This window comes from Sciurus vulgaris (assembly GCF_902686455.1).
Source record: "Sciurus vulgaris genome assembly, chromosome: 2".
NCBI classification, from domain to species: Eukaryota; Metazoa; Chordata; class Mammalia; order Rodentia; family Sciuridae; genus Sciurus; species Sciurus vulgaris.
The window spans coordinates 56,833,199-56,852,421 of NC_136462.1; the positions used below are offsets into that span (position 1 = coordinate 56,833,199).

The window sequence follows — 19,223 nt, forward strand, 5'->3', positions numbered from 1 at the left end:
ATTCTCAAAATTCTGGCAAATTGCATATAAAAAAGTGCACCACAATCAAATGGGATTCATCCCTGGGATGCAAGGTTGGTTCAACATACGGAAATTAATAATCACATCAATAGACTTAAAGACAAGAATCTTTAAGATCATCTCAATAGACATGGAGAATGCATTTGACAAAATATAGCACCTCTTCATATTCAAAATGCTAGAAAAACTAGGGACAGTAAGAACATACCTTAACATTGTAAAAGCTATCTATGCTAAGCCAAAGCCAACATCATTGTAAATGGGAAAAAAAGTGAAAGCATTCCCCCTAAAAACTGGAACAAGACAGGATGCCCTTTCACCACTTCTATTCAATATCGTCCTTGACACTCTAGCCAGAGCATTCAGACAGACAGAAGAAATTAAAGAGAGATGAATAGGAAAAGCACTCAAACTATTTGCCAATGAAATGATTCTATATTTAGAAGATTCAAAAAATTCTACCAGAAAACTTCTAGAAGTCATAAATGAATTCAGCAAAGTAGCAGGATATAAAATCAATACACATAAATCAAATGCATTTCTATATGTAAGCAACAAATCTACTGCAAGAGAAGTTAGGAAAAATACCTCATTCACAGTAGCCTCAACAAAAATAAAATATTTGGGAATCAGTCTAACAAAAGAGGTGAAAGACCTCTACAGTGAAAACTACAGAACATTAAGAAAGAAATTGAAGACCTTAGATGATGGAAAAGTCTCCCAGGCTCAAGGAGACAAAATATTGTCAAAATGGTCATACTACCAAAGGTGTTATACAGATTTAATGCAATTCCTATTAAAATCCCAATGACCGTCTTCATAGAACTAGAAAAAGCAATTATGAAATTCATTTGGAAAACTAAGAGACCCAGAATAGCCAAGGCAATCCTTAGCAAGAAGAGTGAAGCAGGAGGCATCACAATATCAGACCTTAAACTATACTACAGAGATATAGTAACAAAAACAGCATGGTATTGGCACCAAAATGGACATGTAGACCAATGGAACAAAATACAAAACATAGACAGAAACCTACATAAATATGGTTATCTCGTACTACACAAAGGTGCCAAAAATATACATTGGAGAAAAGATAGCCTCTTCAACCAGTGGTGCTGGGAAAACTGGAAATCCATATGTAACAAAATGAAATTAAACCTCTATCTCTCACCCTGCACAAAATTCGTCTCAAAGTGGATCAAAGACTTAGGCACTAAAACAGAGACCCTGTTCTTAATAGAAGAAAAAGTAGGCTCAAATCTTCATCATGTCAGCCTCAGATCTGACTTCCTTGACAAGAGTCCTAAAGTGCAAGAAGTAAAATTAAGAATAAATAAATGGGATGGATTCCAACTAAAAATCTTCTCATTGATTGTAAAGGAAACAATCAATAACATGAAAAGAGAGGATTTATAATGGGAGAAAATCTTTATCACATGTACCTCATATATAGCACTAATCTCCAAGTTATATAAAGAACTCAAAAAACTTAACACCAAAAAAACATAACCCAATCAATAAATGTGCTAAGGAACTGAACAGACACTTCACAGATGAAATATAATCAATCAACAAACATGAAAAAATGGTCATCATCTCTTGCAATTAAAAAAATGCAAATCAAAACTCATCTCATCCAGTCAGAATGGCAATTATCAAGAATACAAGCAATAATAAGTGTTGGCAAGGATGTGGGGGAAAAGGTACATTCATACATTGTTGTTGGGACTGCAGATTGGTGCAACCACTTTGGGAAGCAGTATGGAGATTCCTCAGAATAATTTGAATGGAATCACCCTTTGACCCAGTGATCCCACTCCTGGGTTTATACTCAAAGAACTTAAAATCAGCATACTACAGTGATGCAGCCATATCAATGTTTATAATAGCTCAATTCACGATAGCTAAACTATGCAACCAACCTAGATGCCCTTCAACAGATGAATGGATAAAGAAACTGTGGCATATATAAACAATAAAATATTACTCAGCCTTAAATTAGAATGAAACTGTGGCATTTGCAGGTAAATGGATGGAGCTGGGTACTATCCTACTAAGTGAAATAAGTCAATTCCAAAAAACCAAAGGCCAAATGTTTTCTCTAACAAGCAGATGCTGATCCATAGTGGGGGCTGGGTAGAGAAGAGTGAAGGAACTTTGGATTGTACAGAGGGGAGTGAGGAGTAGGGTGGAACAGTGGGGATGGGAAGGATGGTAGATTGACAGACATTATATATATATGTATGGAAAAAAATTTTTTAAATATTTACCACTGTCAAAATTAAAAAGATAATTTAAAAAATAAAAGAAAATTAAAAAAAAAAAAAAAAAAAAAAGGGAGAATCCAAGATGGTGGACTACAGGGAGGCTCCGTAACTCCAGTTTCAAGCAGAGGATATCTCTTTCTTTATGAGGCAGTTTTTGCTGCTTATCAATTCCCTGGTGTTTACCCCATTTGTCTGCTGTGATGACCGGCAATCTGTCAGCACATCGAGCCTATTTTGTGTGCAGCTGCTCACTGTCAGGCGCCTATCATCCGCCATTTACCTGCCTCTCGCTTGTCCATCACCTGCCTTACACCTTTCCATCACCCAACGCACAAGGTTCACCTCCCGATTGTCGGACAACAGTCAGCAAACTGATTGCCAACGGCCAGTGTATCACGAGCTGCCTGCTGTTGCCTGGAAGTTCACTGTTACAGTACCTGCAGGTTTGATTACACATGGCTGCTGCCATTTTGAGGCAACAGCCAGGGCCCTTAGGACCCCTGGGTGGACTGACTGAGCCCCGCCTCCAGGATCCCTCAGCCCAACCAATCACTCCCTGCATCTGGGGCCCTACATCGACTGACTGCTCCCTGCCGCCAGGATCCCCAGACCAACTGACTGCGCCCTATCACCGGGACCCCAGACCGACTGATTACAATAGGCCTCCAGGATACCACAACCACACCAAACACACCGGACCCCCAGAACCCCTGCCTGACCAACCGCACCCCACCTTCAGGACTTCCAGCTGACCACATCCACACCCTGAGCTGCAGCTCCCCATTTGCCAACATATTTCGAAGCCAGAGCGGCCATCTTGGATAATCCTGGAAGCCATAGCTCCGATCTTTAGGTGGGGCAAATCCCATCCTGAGACGCCTGCTGGAGGCTTGAAGCTCATTGTCAAGGGCTATTTAGTCTAGGACTGCATAGTGTCAGAATTGGGCACTGCTAATATTGATCTCCCCTTAAAGAAAGGGTTTTGGAAACCTATAGCGCCATTATAAGCCTATAGGGGGAAATCTGCAATACCCCAGATCTGCACTGCTAGAGGGGAAGATACATGAACAACATGAAAAAACAAGGGAAGAAAATGATCCAAACAAATCTAGATTCTATAGTAATAGAATCCAAAGACAGTATGTTAGAAGAAATGTCAGAAAAGGACTTCAGATTATACATGATTAAGATGAATTGCAAAACAAAGGATGAGATAAGAGAGCAAATGCAGACAATGAATGATAATACCAATAAGCTGAAAGAGCACCTGCAGGAAGCAAAAGATGATTTCAACAAAGAGATAGAGATTCTCAAAAAAAACCAAATGGAAATCTGAGAAATGAAGGAAACAATAAACCAAATAAAAAACTCAATGGAAAGCATCACAAAAAGACTAGATCACTTGGAAGACAGAACCTCAGACAATGAAGACAAAGTATTTAATCTTGAATATAAAGTTGCCCAAATGAAGAAGATGGTAAGAAATCATGAACAGAATCATCAACAACTATGCGACATCATGAAAAGACCAAATTTCAGAATTACTGAGATTGAGGAAGGCACAGAGATACAAACCAAAGGAATGAACGACCTAGTTCAATGAAATATCAGAAAATTTCCCAAAGCTGAAGAATGAAATGGAAAATCAAATACAAGAGGCTTACAGAACACCAAGTGCACAAAATCACAAAAGATCCACACCAAGGCACAGTATAATGAAAATGCCTAACATTCAAAATAAAGAGAGGATTTTGAGGGCCGCAAGAGAAAAGCATCAGATTACATATAGGGGGAGACCAATACGGAGAGCAGCTGACTTCTCAACCCAGACTCTAAAAGCTAGAAGGGCCCGAAACAACATATTTCAAGCTCTGAAAGAACATGGTTGCCAACCAAGAATCCTATACCCAGCAAAACTAACCTTCAGATTTGAAGATGAAATAACATCCTTCCATGATAAACAAAAGTTAAAAGAATTTACAAATAGAAAGCCTGCACTACAGAATGTTCTCAACAAAATATTCCATGAGGAGGAAATGAAAAACAACAATGGAGGTCAGCAAAGGGAGGAACTACCTTAGAGAAAAACCACTCAAAGGAGAAACCAAGCCAACCTAAAAAGCAAAAATAAGCCAAATGACTGGGTATACAGATCATATCTCAATAATAACCCTGAACGTTAATGGCCTAAACTCAGAGCTGAAATCAATGAAATTGAAATAAAAGAAACAATTCAAAAAATTGACAAAACAAAAAGATGGTTCTTTGAGAAAGTAAACAAACAAACAACAAAAAACCCCTTAGCCACACTAACAAAGAGAAGGAGAGAGAAAACTCAAATTACTAAAATCATGATGCAAAAGGAAATATCACGACAGACACCACTGAGATACAGAACATAATGAGAAGCTACTTTGAAAATCTGTATTCCAACAAAATGGAATCTACCGAAGACATTGACAAATTTCTAGAGACATGCTCCTCCCAAACTGAACCAGGAGGACATACACAATATAAACAGATCAATATCAAGCAATGAAATAGAAGAAGCCATTAAAAACCTACCATCCAAGAAAAGCCCAGGACCAGAAGGATTCTCAGCCGAGTTCTACAAGACCTTCAAAGAAGATCTCGTTCCAAAACTTCTCAAAGTTTTCTAGGAAATAGAAAAATTCTATGAAGCTAATATCACCCTCATACCCAAACCAGGAAAAGACACATCAAGGAAAGAAAATTTTAGATCAATATCCTTGATGAATATAGATGCAAAGATCCTTAACAAAATATTGGCAAACCATACCCAAAAGCATATTAAGAAAATCGTGCACCATGATCAAGTGGGGTTCATTCCTGGAATGCAAGGATGGTTTACATTCGTAAATCAATAAACGTAACCCATCATGTCAATGGACTTAAAGATAAGAATCATATGGTTATTTTAATTGATGCAGAAAAAGCATTAGACAAACTACAACACCCCTTCATGCTCAAAACACTAGAAAAAATAGGGATAGTAGGAACATACCTGAACATTGTAAAGGCTATTTATGCTAAGCCCATGGCCAACATCATTCTTAATGGAGAAAAACTGAAACCATTCCCTTTAAAAATGGGAACAAGACAGGATGTCCTCTTTCTCCAGTTCTATTCAACACTGTCCTTGAAACTCTAGCCAGAGCAATTAGGCAGACTAAAGAAATCAAAGGGATACAAATAGGAAAAGAGGAACTTAAGCTGTCACTGTTTGCGGATGACATGATTCTATATTTAGAGGATCCAAAAAACTCCTCCAGAAAACTTCTAGACCTCATCAATGAATTCAGCAAAATAGCAGGCTATAAAATCAACACACATAAATCTAAAGCATTTTTATACCCAAGGGACAAAACAGCTGAAAGGAAATGAGGAAAACAACTCCATTTGCAATAGCCTTAAAAAAAAAAAACAAACAAAAAACTTGGGAATCAATCTAACCAAAGAGGTAAAAGATCTTTACAATGAAAACTACAAAACGTTGAAGAAAGAAACTGAGGAAGACCTTAGAAGATGGGAAGATCTCCCATGTTCTTGGATAGGCAGAATTAATATTGTCAAAATAGCCATACTACCAAAAGTGCTATTCAGATTCAATGCAATTCCAATTAAAATCCCAATGATGTATCTTACAGAAATAGAGCAAGCAATCATGAAATTCATCTGGAAAATTAAGAAACCCAGAATAGCTAAAGCAATCCTTAGCAGGAAGAGTTAAGCAGGGGGTATCGCAATACCAGAACTTCAACTATACTACAAAGCAATAGTAACAAAAACAGCATGGTATTAGCACCAAAATAGACAGGTAGATCAATGGTACAGAATAGAGGACACGGACACAAACCCAAATAAATACAATTTTCTCATAGTAGACAAAGGTGCCAAAAATATGCAATGGAGAAAAGACAGCCTGTTCAACAAATGTTGCTGGGAAAACTGGAAATCCACATGCAACAGAATGAAACTAAACCCCTATCTCTCACCCTGCACAAAAATCAACTCACAATGGATCAAGGAGACCAGAGACCCTTCATCTTATAGAAGAAAAAGTATGTCCAAATCTTGAACATGTTGGCTGAGGATCAGACTTCCTTAACAGGACTCCCATAGCACAAGAAATAAAAGCAAGAATCAATAACTGGGATAGATTCAAACTAAATAGCTTTCTCTCAACAAAGGAAACAATCAGTAATGTGAAGAGAGAGCCTACAGAGTGGGAGAATATCTTTGCCACTCATATTTCAGATAGAGCACTAATTTCCACGGTATATATAGAACTCAAAAAACTCTACACTAAGAAAACAAATAACCCAATCAACAAATGGGCTAAGGATATGAACAGACGCTTCACAGAAGAAGATCTACAAGCAATCAACAAACATGAAAAATTGTTCATCATCTTTAGTAATAAGAGAAATGCAAATCAAAACTACACTAAGATTCCATCTCACCCCAATTAGAATGCTGATTATCAAGAATACAAGCAACAATAGGTGTTGGAGAGGATGTGGGGAGAAAGGTACACTCATACATTGCTGGTGGGGATGCAAATTAGTGCAGCCACTCTGGAAAGCAGTGTGGAGATTCCTTAGAAAACTTGGAATGGACCTACCATTTGACCCAGCTATCCCACTCCTCGGCCTATACCCAAAGGACTTAAAATCAGCATACTACAGAGATACAGCCACATCAACGTTCATAGCTGCTCAATTCACAATAGCCAGACTGTGGAACCAACCTAGATGCCCTTGGATTGATGAATGGATAAAGAAACGGTGGTATATATATATATATATATATACAATGGAATATTACTCAGCTATAAAGAATAATAAAATTATGGCATTTTCAGGCAAATGGATGAAATTGGAGACTATCATGCTAAGTGAGATAAGCCAATCTCAAAAATCCAAAAGGCAAATGATCTCACTGATAAGCGGATGATGACACATAATGAGGGGTAGGAGGAGGGCAAGAATGGAGGAAGGAGGGACTGTATAGAGGGAAAAGAGGGGTGGGCGGGGTGGGGGGGGAGGAAAAAATAACAGAAGGAATCAAACATCATCACCCTATGTAAATGTATGATTACGCAAATGGTATGCTGTTACTCCATGTACAATCAGAAACAACGTGCATCCCATTTGTTTACAATGAAAAAAAAAAGAGAAAAAAAAACACAAAAAAATAAAATAAAAAAATAAAACAAAAAAGAAAAAGAAAAACAAAAAGAAAGTCACACACATAAAGTATATGCTTAAGGAGTCTTCTGATTTCTCCTCTATCATGTAAGGAGCTTAGTAGTCATCACACCATCCAAAACAAGCAAACAACAAACTGAAAATTCAATCAATAAATCCTCTTAGGTTCATCAGAGAAGTGACGTCAAAGGCCAAACTGTTGCCCCTCAAATGAGAGAAACAGGTAGATGCACAGAATCACAATTTAGTGAAGAATGCTGTGCACAGATACCTGTAGGAAACCAGTACTGGAGTAGGAAAACTTAAGCTGTAAATGATAAACTACAGGAGGTTGAACACTAACAAGTGTGAAAGTTAAAAACTGAGGCTCAGGCAAGTTATAGGAGAGTCCCCACTTTTTTTGAGTTTCCATGCAGGATTTCTACCATGAATTCACAATGAATAAAGGAGAAAAATCCCTTAAGTTTCTGGCAGAGGAAGAGGAAATGTAATCATTTTGAAATATAAAAATGCATTCTGTCCTTTTTAAAAAATATTTATTCAGTTGTTGATGGACCTTTATTTATGTATTATTTTATTTATATGTGGTGCTGAGAATCGAACCCAGTGCCTTACATATGGGAGGCAAGTACTCTGCCACTGAGTCACAACCCAGCCCAGCATTCTATTCTTAACAAAGGCCTGTTCTCAGGAGAAATTCTTTCAACCAGCCCTGACCTGCTGGGGTTTTATCAAAGCTGTACTGACTTAGAGGATAGGAAACATCCAACTCCAACTCCAGTTCTTTCCAGACATCTTTGCTGCGGAAGGCAGGGGAGGGAGCTCAAAAGCACTGATAAAATCTGGAAGAATAAGTAGGGAAAGAAACTGGTGAAGTTCACAGGGACAGAGACACATCAAAAAACTGACACATAACATAGAACTAAAGAATACTTACCTTCCGCTCCACACCCCACACCTTAACACTACATGACCCTAAGACCTATTTGCCACAATTTTGATCTAACATATTATATTTGCCTTTCAACAAAAAATTACACGGCATACTAAAAGGCAAATCAAAATAGTTTGTAGAAAATGAATAAATATTAGAACCAATGTCAAACATGGTAGGAAGTTTGTTATTATCAGACAAGGAATTTTTAAAAAACCTATAATTAATATGCTAAGGGCTATAATAATGGAAAAAGCAGACAACATGCAAGAACAGATGAATAATGAAAACTGAGAATTAAACATTCTATGAAAATACCCAACATAAAGCTAGAGATCAAAAACATTATAATATAATTAAGGAAAGTTTTTGATGGTCTCATATCAGTGATACAGTCTGGATATGACTAAGGAAAGAATCTCTGAGCTTAAGGATATGACAATAGAAACATCCAAATTTGAAAAGCAAAGAGGAAAAGACTATAAAATAATGATTATAGTTAAGAAATATCTATAATGAAATTAAGATTAAGAAATTATAATATAAGATGATATGAAAGATATGAAAGAACCATGAAAAACTATAAAAGGTATAATATACATATAGTGGGAAGTCTGGAAGAAGAATAAGTGGGGAAAAAAAAGAAAAATTATTTGAGGAATAATAACTAAGAATTTTCCTAAATTAATATCAGAAACCAACCACAGGTCCAAAAACTTAAGGAACAATAATTGGAATGCGAGAAAAACTACATGTAGGCATATTATTTTCAAACTACAGAAAATCAAAGATAAAGATGAATTCGAAGAAGAAGAAGAAGAAAAAGCAGCCAAAGAAGGAAAACTGCCCTTATATACAGAGAAGCAAAAGTCTCAGAAACCAGGCAATCAAGAATGGAGTAAATTATAGTGTTGAGAGAAAAAAAAAAAAAAGAAAAAACCAAACCAAACCACCAACTTTAGAATTCTGTACCCTGGGAAATGATCTTCAAAAGTGAAGGACAGCGCTGGATCATAGCTCAATAGCAGAGTGCTTGCCTAGCATGTGTGAGGCACATGGGTTTGAGCCTTAGTACCATGTAAATAAGTAAAATAAAGGTATTGTGTCCATCTAGTTTAAAAAAAAAAAAAAAGTGAAGGACAAGTAAAGACATTCACAACAGAAACTGAGAGCATTTGCCAATAAAACCTGCCTTGCAAGACATGTTAAAAGAGTTCTTCGGATACAAGAAAAATTATACAGGTGAGAAATATGGCTCTATTTAAATAAATGAAGTGTACTGGGGAAGGAAGAATTGAAGGCAAAACTGAAGACTTTTACTTTTCCTATTTTGTGTATGAAAAAACTTTATTTACAAAAACAGATACTGAATTTGGTGGTTTCTCAAAAGGTAAAATAGAGTTATCATATGATCCAGCAATGCCACTCCTGCGATATACCCCAAGGATGAAAGACAAGTTCAAATAAAAACTAGCACACAAATGTTCACAGCAGCTGTAATAATAATATCTAAAAGGTGGAAATAACCCAAATGTCCATCAACTGAAGAATGGAAAACCAAAAGGTCTCATATCCATACAATGGAACAGTGGTCAGTCATAAAAAGGAATGAAGAACGACACATGCTACAATGCAGATGAACTTCAAAAAAATTGTGCTAAGTGAAGAAAAACAAAAACAAAAAGCCACATTATAGGATTTCATTTATATGAAATGCCCAGAATAGACAAATTTATAGTGAAGAGGAATACGGCCGATTGAGGATTTAAGTGTCACAATTTGGGCAGAAGAAATTTAGATTTTTATACTGAGGGCAGTAGGAAGTCCATCAAGGTTTTTCAGTCAAGAAGTTGGAAAACCAGATTTGCTTTAGGGGAACATAATTTTCAGTACATCCAGATGGTGGACTCAGAGAGCAAGATTCTAAAAACAAAAGGCTTTGCAAAATACTTGACTGGCTTATAGCACACAAATAGAACAAGACAACCTCCCATGGAAAGAAAAAGTTGACCAAGTGGAAGTTCTCATGACTGACAGACTCTTCTTCCAAATAGGAACAGGTGATTTTTAAAATTTTTCATAAAGAAATACACTAAGGACCATCATAAGGATTCAGCTACCAAGCTTAGAAGGAGATTGATCAAACTTATGTTATGTAGATACAAATATGGCATAATGAATCCCACTATTATGTTGAATTATAATGTACCAATAAAAATACAAAAAAAGAAACATTAAAAAGTGGAAAGTAGATTCTCATGTTTTACCATTTTTTTCTTTGTTCAACTCCTTATTCTTAATTGATCTACCAAGAATCCAAAATAATAGCAAAAATATATTTGATTAAATATACTTTGTGTGTGTGAGGACATGGAAACACACATTGCAAACTCTAGGGCAATCGCAAAAAAAAAAGGAAAAAATAGAGGTATGCTAGGAGAGACAAAAAAATGGAATCATATAAAATTCTCAATTAAAAGGGATGGGATGTAGCTCAGTGGTAGAGCATGTTCAATTCCCTGGGTTTTATCCTCAGCAAGGCCAAAAAAGAAAAAAGAAAAATCTCTATTAAAACCATAAAAGACACCTATAATCCCAATGAGTTAGAAGGCTGAGACAGGAGGATGGAAAGTTCCAGACCAGCCTCAGCAATTTAGAGAGAATTCCTTCATCTAAAAAAAAAAAAAAAAAAAAAAAAAAAAAAAAAAAAAAAGAACTGGGGATGTAGCTCAGTGGCAGAGAGCCCCTGGGTTGAATCTCCAGTAAAAACAAACTAAATAGCTTTCTCTCAGCAAAGGAAACTATCAGTAATGTGAAGAGAGAGCCTACAGAGTGGGAGAATATCTTTGCCACTCATATTTCAGATAGAGCACTAATCTCCAGAATCTATAAAGAACTCAAAAAACTACCAAGAATACAAATAACCCAATCAACAAATGGGCTAAGGATATGAACAGATACTTCACAGAAGAAGATGTACAAGCAATCAACAGATATATGAAAAAATGTTCAACATCACTAGTAATAAGAGAAATGCAAATCAAAACTACCCTAAGATTCTATCTCACCCCAATTAGAATGGCGATTATCAAGAATACAAGCAACAGTAGGTGTTGGAGAGGATGTGGGGAGAAAGGTACACTCATACATTGCTGGTGGGGATGCAAATTAGTGCAGCCACTCTGGAAAGCAGTGTGGAGATTCCTTAGAAAACTTGGAATGGACCTACCATTTGACCCAGCTATCCCACTCCTCGGCCTATACCCAAAGGACTTAAAATCAGCATACTACAGAGATACAGCCACATCAATGTTCATAGCTGCTCAATTCACAATAGCCAGACTGTGGAACCAACCTAGATGCCCTTGGATTGATGAATGGATAAAGAAACGGTGGTATATATATATATACAATGGAATATTACTCAGCTATAAAGAATAATAAAATTATGGCATTTTCAGGCAAATGGATGAAATTGGAGACTATCATGCTAAGTGAGATAAGCCAATCTCAAAAATCCAAAAGGCGAATGATCTCACTGATAAGTGGATGATGACACATAATGGGGGGTGGGAGGGTGGCAAGAATGGAGGAAGGAGGGACAGTATAGAGGGAAAAGAGAGGTGGGAGGGGTGGGGGGAAGGAAAAAAATAATGGAATGACTCAAACATCATTACTCTATGTAAATGTATGAATATGCAAATGGTATGCTGTTACTCCATGTACAAACAGAAACAACATGTATCCCATTTGTTTACAATAAAAATAAATTTAAAAAAACAAAAAACAAACAAACAAAAACATAAAAGGCAAAAAAATGTTGAAAAAAACAGGAAGCAAAGAACATGAGCAATAAACAGAAAACAACAAATATGGCGGACCTTAATCTAACTACATTAATAATCATTTTGAATGATAATGATTTAAAATATACCAGAGATTGCAGAGTAAAAGGATACAAAAAACCTATAAGTTGTCTAGAAGAAAACAACTTTAAATGATAAAGACTAAAAGTAATGGGATGGAAAAAGACAATCTGTAAGGTGTATGTACCTAACAACAGAAGTCACAAATTACATGAGGGAAAACACAGAAGTGCAAGGAGATATAGATGAATCCACTATTATAATTGGAGTTACTACTATTCTATCAAAAATGGACAAATACACCAGGCAGAAAATTCAGTAAGGACACACTTAAACTCAATAACACCATCAATGAACTGGATATAACTGATTTCTATAGATGACTTTATCCAACAGCAGATTACATATTCTTCTTAAACTCACATTGACTATTTGCCAAGATATAGCACATTCTAGGCCATGAAACACATTTTAACAAATTTAAAATAGAAATGATATAATATCTGTTCTTAGATCACAAATGAATTAAGCTAGAAATCAGTAAGAGAGAAGAGCTAGAAAATCCCCCAATACAACACACACTTGTAAATTACACATGGGTCAAAGAAGAAATCTCATTTGAAAAATTTTAAAATAAATTAAATGAAAATGAAAATACAACTTCTCAAAATTTGTAGGTACAGAGAAAGCAGTGCTTAGAAAAAGTAAAGCACAGAATGCATATATTTTTTTAAAAAAGGAAGATCTAAAATCAATTGAGCTTATACCTTACAACTAGAAGATGACTAAATTAAATACAAAATAAGCAGAAAAAATAAATTTAAAAATGAGCATAAAAATCAACAAAAACAGGTAGTCAAAAAAGAAAATCAACAAGACTAAAAGTTGTTTTGAAAAGATTAATAAAACTAATAAACCTTCAGTAAGTCTAAGAAAAAAAGGGGAGACATAAATTACTAATATCAAAAATGAAAGCAAAAATGTCAGTACAGCATACACAGATGTTACAGGAATATTATGGGCAAATCAGTGCTCACAAATTTGATAACCCAAATGGAATGGATCAATTTCTTGAAATGACAAAACTCACACAGGCAGAATGAAATACCAGGACTGTGATTTTTAAACACATTAAATAAATAATCACCTTCCAAACCAGAAAGCACCAGGGTCAGCTGAATTTACTAGTGAATTCTACTAAACACTTAAGGAAGAAATTATACAGATTTTCTACAATCTCATTCAGACGATAGAAGCAGAGGAAATACTTCTACTTCATTTTATGAGGCCAGCATATGAACTGTATGATCTCAACTATATGGAATTCAGAAAAAGGTAAAAACTATGGCAACAGTAAAAAGACCAGGGTTGGCCAGGGAATGGAGGAAGGAAAAAGAATGAACATTCATAGCACAAAGGATTTTTAGGGCAGTGAAACTATTCTTTATGTTACTACAGTGGTAGATACCACTCAGGCACATTTGTCAAATCCCTTAGAACATACAACACAAGAATGAAACCTAATATAAACTATAAACTTCCAGTGATAATGATATGCTAATTTGGATTCATTGATTATAACAAATACACCATTGTGTACAGGATATAGTGGGGTAGGTTATTTATGTGTGTGGACAGGGGCACATGGGAGCTATATATACTTTCCATTTAAAATGTTGCTGTAAAACAAAATTGTTTTAAAAAATAAAGTTTGCTAATTTTAACATATGTATATATAATTTAAAAAAACTGCACATATAAAAATATTTGTGTATTTAGTCTCTGTCCTTTCAACTAAGATAATTTCCAATGTAGTTCTATGGACCATTTCTAAGAAAGGAACTATAACTTGATTTCTGGGACAAGTTTTAGTTTTATACAGCATCTTTCAAATATAAAATACATCTACACAAGCATTTCAGATATGAACTTGCTTTCTGATTCTTGTAAACTGGGCCAGCACCAGAATCTTAATAAACCCACTGACATCCTGAACTTGACACATCAGTCTTAAGATTAATGCTTACAACAAATCATCAACTGCCAGATGCTGTTTATGGTATATGAGAATAATCATACAACCAGACTACATAAATCTGAAAAATATTTCCAAAAAATCCACAAATTTTGGAACTGGAAAGACCACTAATATTTCATTTTTGCTTGAGGTCTACTGTAAAAAAGTCCAAACTACATACAGACAGACTCATTCCGATTTTTCAACTGTATGATGGTGCAAAATCAATGTCTTCAGTAGAAACCATATTTTCAATCTTGATGTTTTTCTGGGCTATCAATTTTCTATTACCAATTCTCATTAATTTGCTAAGTCTTCTCATAAATCAGAACATGCTGCTTCTCAAGTCTGAAATTCACCTGGACCCAGCCACATTTAGAAAACTCTTACTCATCTTTCATCCCACTGTACCAATCAAAACTACCCAGACAAAAGAAAGAATTTATGAAAAATTTGAACATAAAACTTTGGGATAATTCTAACTACAAAAAGAACTGTAAAGAAATCTTGAACTTGAGAGTGTAGTTAGTTGTGGTATCAGTCCCAGTAATTTTTTACGTATTGCAGGAAACACCATATGAATAAATATAACTTACTGGGAACTACGGTTTTATTATGGGAGATGAGAGATTCGAATATGGAATAAAAAAAGATGAGAAACATCCCTGTACTGATGGATTTGAATTGGAGGTATTAACGTAATTTTTTAAAAAAAATAAAGATTCGGTTCACTGAAAGAGTCAGTCCACAATGGAAAGAAATAGCGATGAGCAAATCTATACCATGCTTTGGTTTTTAAATACCACTCTCTAGTAAAGCAGTATTAGGCCACTTGAAAAAATAGCTGATTCCAGGTATGAAGCAGGAAAAGTACAAAGTAAGCCCGGGCATCATGTTAAAAAATGTTAAGAAAGTGCTCAAAGACTCTAGTCTTTGCCCCAAGGACATAGGAGCCAGTCACTGGTCAAATAAGGAGCAGTTTTAGGATCAAAAAGCTAAATTTGTTTTTTTTGGTAATGAGAAATCAGGATGTACATAATTATTTATTACACATATAAGACAAGATAATTTCAGGTAACAAACAGAAGAAATGTTAGAATTTTTTCTTTAATTACCCTTTTTGTAGCCTCTCACTGCAAGAAATGATGCAGGTGTAGAATCCTTTAGTGGATACTAAAACTAGTGAGTAAAAAGTTGTTGGGGTATTCACAGGGTCTAAAAAATATCACCCTACAGATTATACACTAATTACAAATTTAAAAATAATATTAACAATGGATTTGGTTATCACCACCTTAACTGAATGATTAAATTAAGCACTGATAATAGGGGAACAAGCTGATAAAAATTTGCCTTGTAATGTAATGTACTATGAAGTTCATATTACATAACTCCTATGTAATATTTTTACTAAAACTGTTTATCTTGAATCTAACCATAAGGAAACAGATTTAAAAGGTAAGACATTCTATAAAACAACTATCCTAGACTCTTGTTAAAAAGTCAATGTCGTGAAAAAAACAAACACAAATATGTAGTACAGAATGCTAGATAAAGAAGACATATTAGCCACATGAACCATGACTGGATCCTGGATGACCAAAGTAAAATAAAAAATATAAAACACACTTTGGGGACAAATGAAGAAATTTAAATGCAGGCTATTAGATGTTAATGAATTGCATTTAATATTCTGAGACCAAATATTAATATTATGGTCATTAGAAGAATGTTACTTAGGAAATATTTTTGGAGACATTTAGGACTGAAATATCAAGATGTATCCAACTTTCAAATTGTTTAGCAAATAAGGCAAGATGTTAACAACTGGTAAATACTGGATACTCATACTCTTATCTGTAGATTTGGATTTTTTTTTAAACTTATTTTTTTTAGTTGTAGATGGACACAATACCTTTATTTATTTATTTTTTTTGTTGATTTTTATTTAGTGCTGAGGATTAAACTCAGTGTCTCACACTTGCTAGGCAAGAACTCTACCACTGAGCCACAACCCCAGCCCAGAGATCTGGAATTTTTAAAATAAAAGTTCTGTGGGAAATCACAGTTCAAATGTCACTATCTTCTCTACAGTTTTTTCTACTTTTCTAGTCGAATTATTGTTTTTTCTATCTTCAGTATTCCACAGGACTCTTTATATACTATTTCAGTACTTAAATTTTGTTAACTGACCTTTTCCCAAAACTGTGTGTAAGTGATTTCATCTTCATTTCCAGAACTTAGTTCTTTATCTGGTACCCACTAGGGATTCGGTGTTTACTGTATGAATGCAGTAACTGACATAACAAAATAATAAGTCAAACTTGGTATTGCCCATCTCACACTGGGCCTAAAATTTAATCAATCAATCGATAGGCCAATCAATTAAGTGGTAAGCCTATTACATAGTCTTATACTTGACCGGTACCATTATAATGAATACATCAGCATTTTAATTAAAACAAAGTATAACAATACTCAAGCAGCCTCACTCTTAAGTCATCACAGGCGTATTTTCATTTTAATTTCTTTCAGTTCAAATTAAGAAAATTAGACAAGCATACCTGCTCTATATCCTTGGAGTTGGAGGCCTGGTTTTCTCCCAGAACTCCAGGCTGCTCATTTTCCCATGGTAATTTATTTTTTCCTTTTCCTGCACTTAATACCCTCCGGGTACAGACAGTTGGACTGTAAGATCCATACATTTGCATGCTATCCCTGGTGTGATCACCACAGAGACAGTGCGCACTCTGAGTTCTGTTACCAGCCAAAAGCCAGTCTGTATCTGCTCCATGTGCCAAATGGTTTGACCTACCCTGAGCAGAAGATGGCATAAGTATTGCATATTCCACAAATCCTTGTTCTGTTAGCCTTGGTAGGGTTTTTCTAGCCAATCTGGCCTGCACAGCATTCATCACTCCATCTCCATTATCTTGCAGTTCAATAGTATCTACAGCTTTAAAAAGGATGCTGGTTTTACCTGAGCCCATTGATGATGCCAACACAGCAAAGGCTTCTAGAGCTGCTTGGCGTACCCTGCGTTTGCTATCTACAAGAGCTGGGGCAAGATCAAAAGACAGTTTGGGTAAATCGAAATCCTCACTGGGATAAGTCAGGAGGGAGCAGATGCAGATGTTCACCACCTCCTCTCTTACTCTGGAATGCTTATGTTTAAGATGTTCCAGGAGTAAACAAAGCACCTGTTGAGGACCTACTTCTTTCATTAGCTTGAGGAAGATTTTCATGTATTCCTGTTTGATCACCAACTTGTTGTCTGCTAGTACTTTGACAGAAGCTGCTATTACTGGTCCTAAGAATTGTTGGACCTGCTCTCCAAGGCGAATGACTAGTAAATGCAGGACCTGAAGAGTGCTATGGACCACTTTGAAGTTAGAATCGTCTAACAAATTATACAACAAGCTAATGAAACCAACAAGACTAGAATGAGGGGTAGAGCTAGGGTTAAATTTTCCCAGCACCTGCTTTAGTTCTTCAACGGCCTGAGTCCGGTTCTTATAGTCTTCCTGATCCAATAATCTTGAATGCAGCTCCTGAGGAATAATCCCAAATTTAAGATTGCTATTGCAAAGAGTCACTGCACAAGGGACGGAGTCCTCGGGAAACCCAGAGGCTTCAAGTTCCAAATAATAAGGAACTTGACTTCCAAACTGGGTCTCCAAGCGGCGATTGTAGTGTCTCCTCAGTGCAGATGGCAGACGAGAGATATAGGATTGAAACCTCTCTTGGCCAAGTCTCTCCCCGATTTGTTGAAGGGCAGAAAAAGCTGTCTCTGATTCTTCTTCTATCTCCTGATCACCAAGTTTTCGGGCCAGAGATATTATTACCTCGGTGAGATCCAGGCCGAGCAACAAATCCTCAGGAGTGAGCAAGATGGGGAGCAGTAGTGCAGTAGAAGCTCTAAGTCGGCCATCGGTACTTTCCAGACCCTGATGTATTAGCGTTCTCAGCACCTGTCCAGAACTACGTTTCAGACATATGTGCAGGATCTGCAGCGCATCTTTCCGCAAAGCTGGATTCTCTTCTCGTAAGGAGACAACTAGTTGAGGCAGAAGTGCTAAACTAAAGGCTTCTTCCAGCTGGCCTGCCTCCCCCTGACCTCGGAGAACATCCGAGAGAAGCTGCAAGCAGAGTCGTTTCTCATCACTACCTCCTTCCACAAGCACTCGGCCCAGGGCCCGATACAATGCTTCCTTGCGTCGGGGGAAGCCAAGTCGACCGCCCCGCCGTGGCAAAGCAGCCTGCAAAGCCTGGAAGGCCTCAGAAGGATCTGGGGCGGTGCGCAAGAGCTGAAGAAGCCGAGTCTCCTCTTCATCTCCCCCTGACACACCACCTCCAGGTCCAGACCAACTACTGGAGACTGCCTCTGCGGGCAACAAGAGAGTCGAGGCCAGAGGCGAAGGTGTAGGGGGACATGAGCCGTGGTCCCCGGCAGCTCCACGGCAGTAGTAATTTTTCTCTCCTCTCATGGTGCTCTCAACTCGACTATCATCAGTCTCTGGGGCGGAACGGCGACTGCAGCTCTGGAGGCGACAAGCATTTACGGATGAGAGGGGCGGCAGCAGAAGCAGCGCGGATGGCGCAGCCGCCATGGAGGGTGGTCAGGTAGCGAAGGCTGGAGGGAACCATTGCCATCTCCGAAGGGCTTGATGAAGCCCAGCCCTCCACTTTCTCTCCAAGCCCCAAACTGCTGAGGAGGAAAAGGAGCCGCTTGAGCCAGCTGCCAGGCCGCCTCCTACTCCCGGAGGCAGCCTTTGGCAAAATGGCCCCCGCTAGAGTCCGGGACCCCACAGCTGCCACCGGGCGTAACCAGGAGCACCACGTGACCAAACCGATCGCTTCCATGGTGATGTACTCGGAGTGGACCTC

The 19,223-nt window shown here is 37.1% G+C and overlaps 1 protein-coding gene across 1 annotated transcript in view; it reads right to left on the minus strand.

Annotated features, from left to right (window-relative positions):
* TOGARAM1 (TOG array regulator of axonemal microtubules 1) overlaps positions 1-19,188 on the minus strand; it is a 120,422-nt gene extending 101,234 nt beyond the window's left edge. The window contains 1 exon segment of the mRNA XM_079126038.1: positions 16,901-19,188. Within this exon segment, the coding sequence (XP_078982164.1) occupies positions 16,901-18,946 (2,046 nt within the window). The 5' untranslated portion in view covers positions 18,947-19,188.
* Positions 19,189-19,223: the final 35 nt, after the last annotated feature.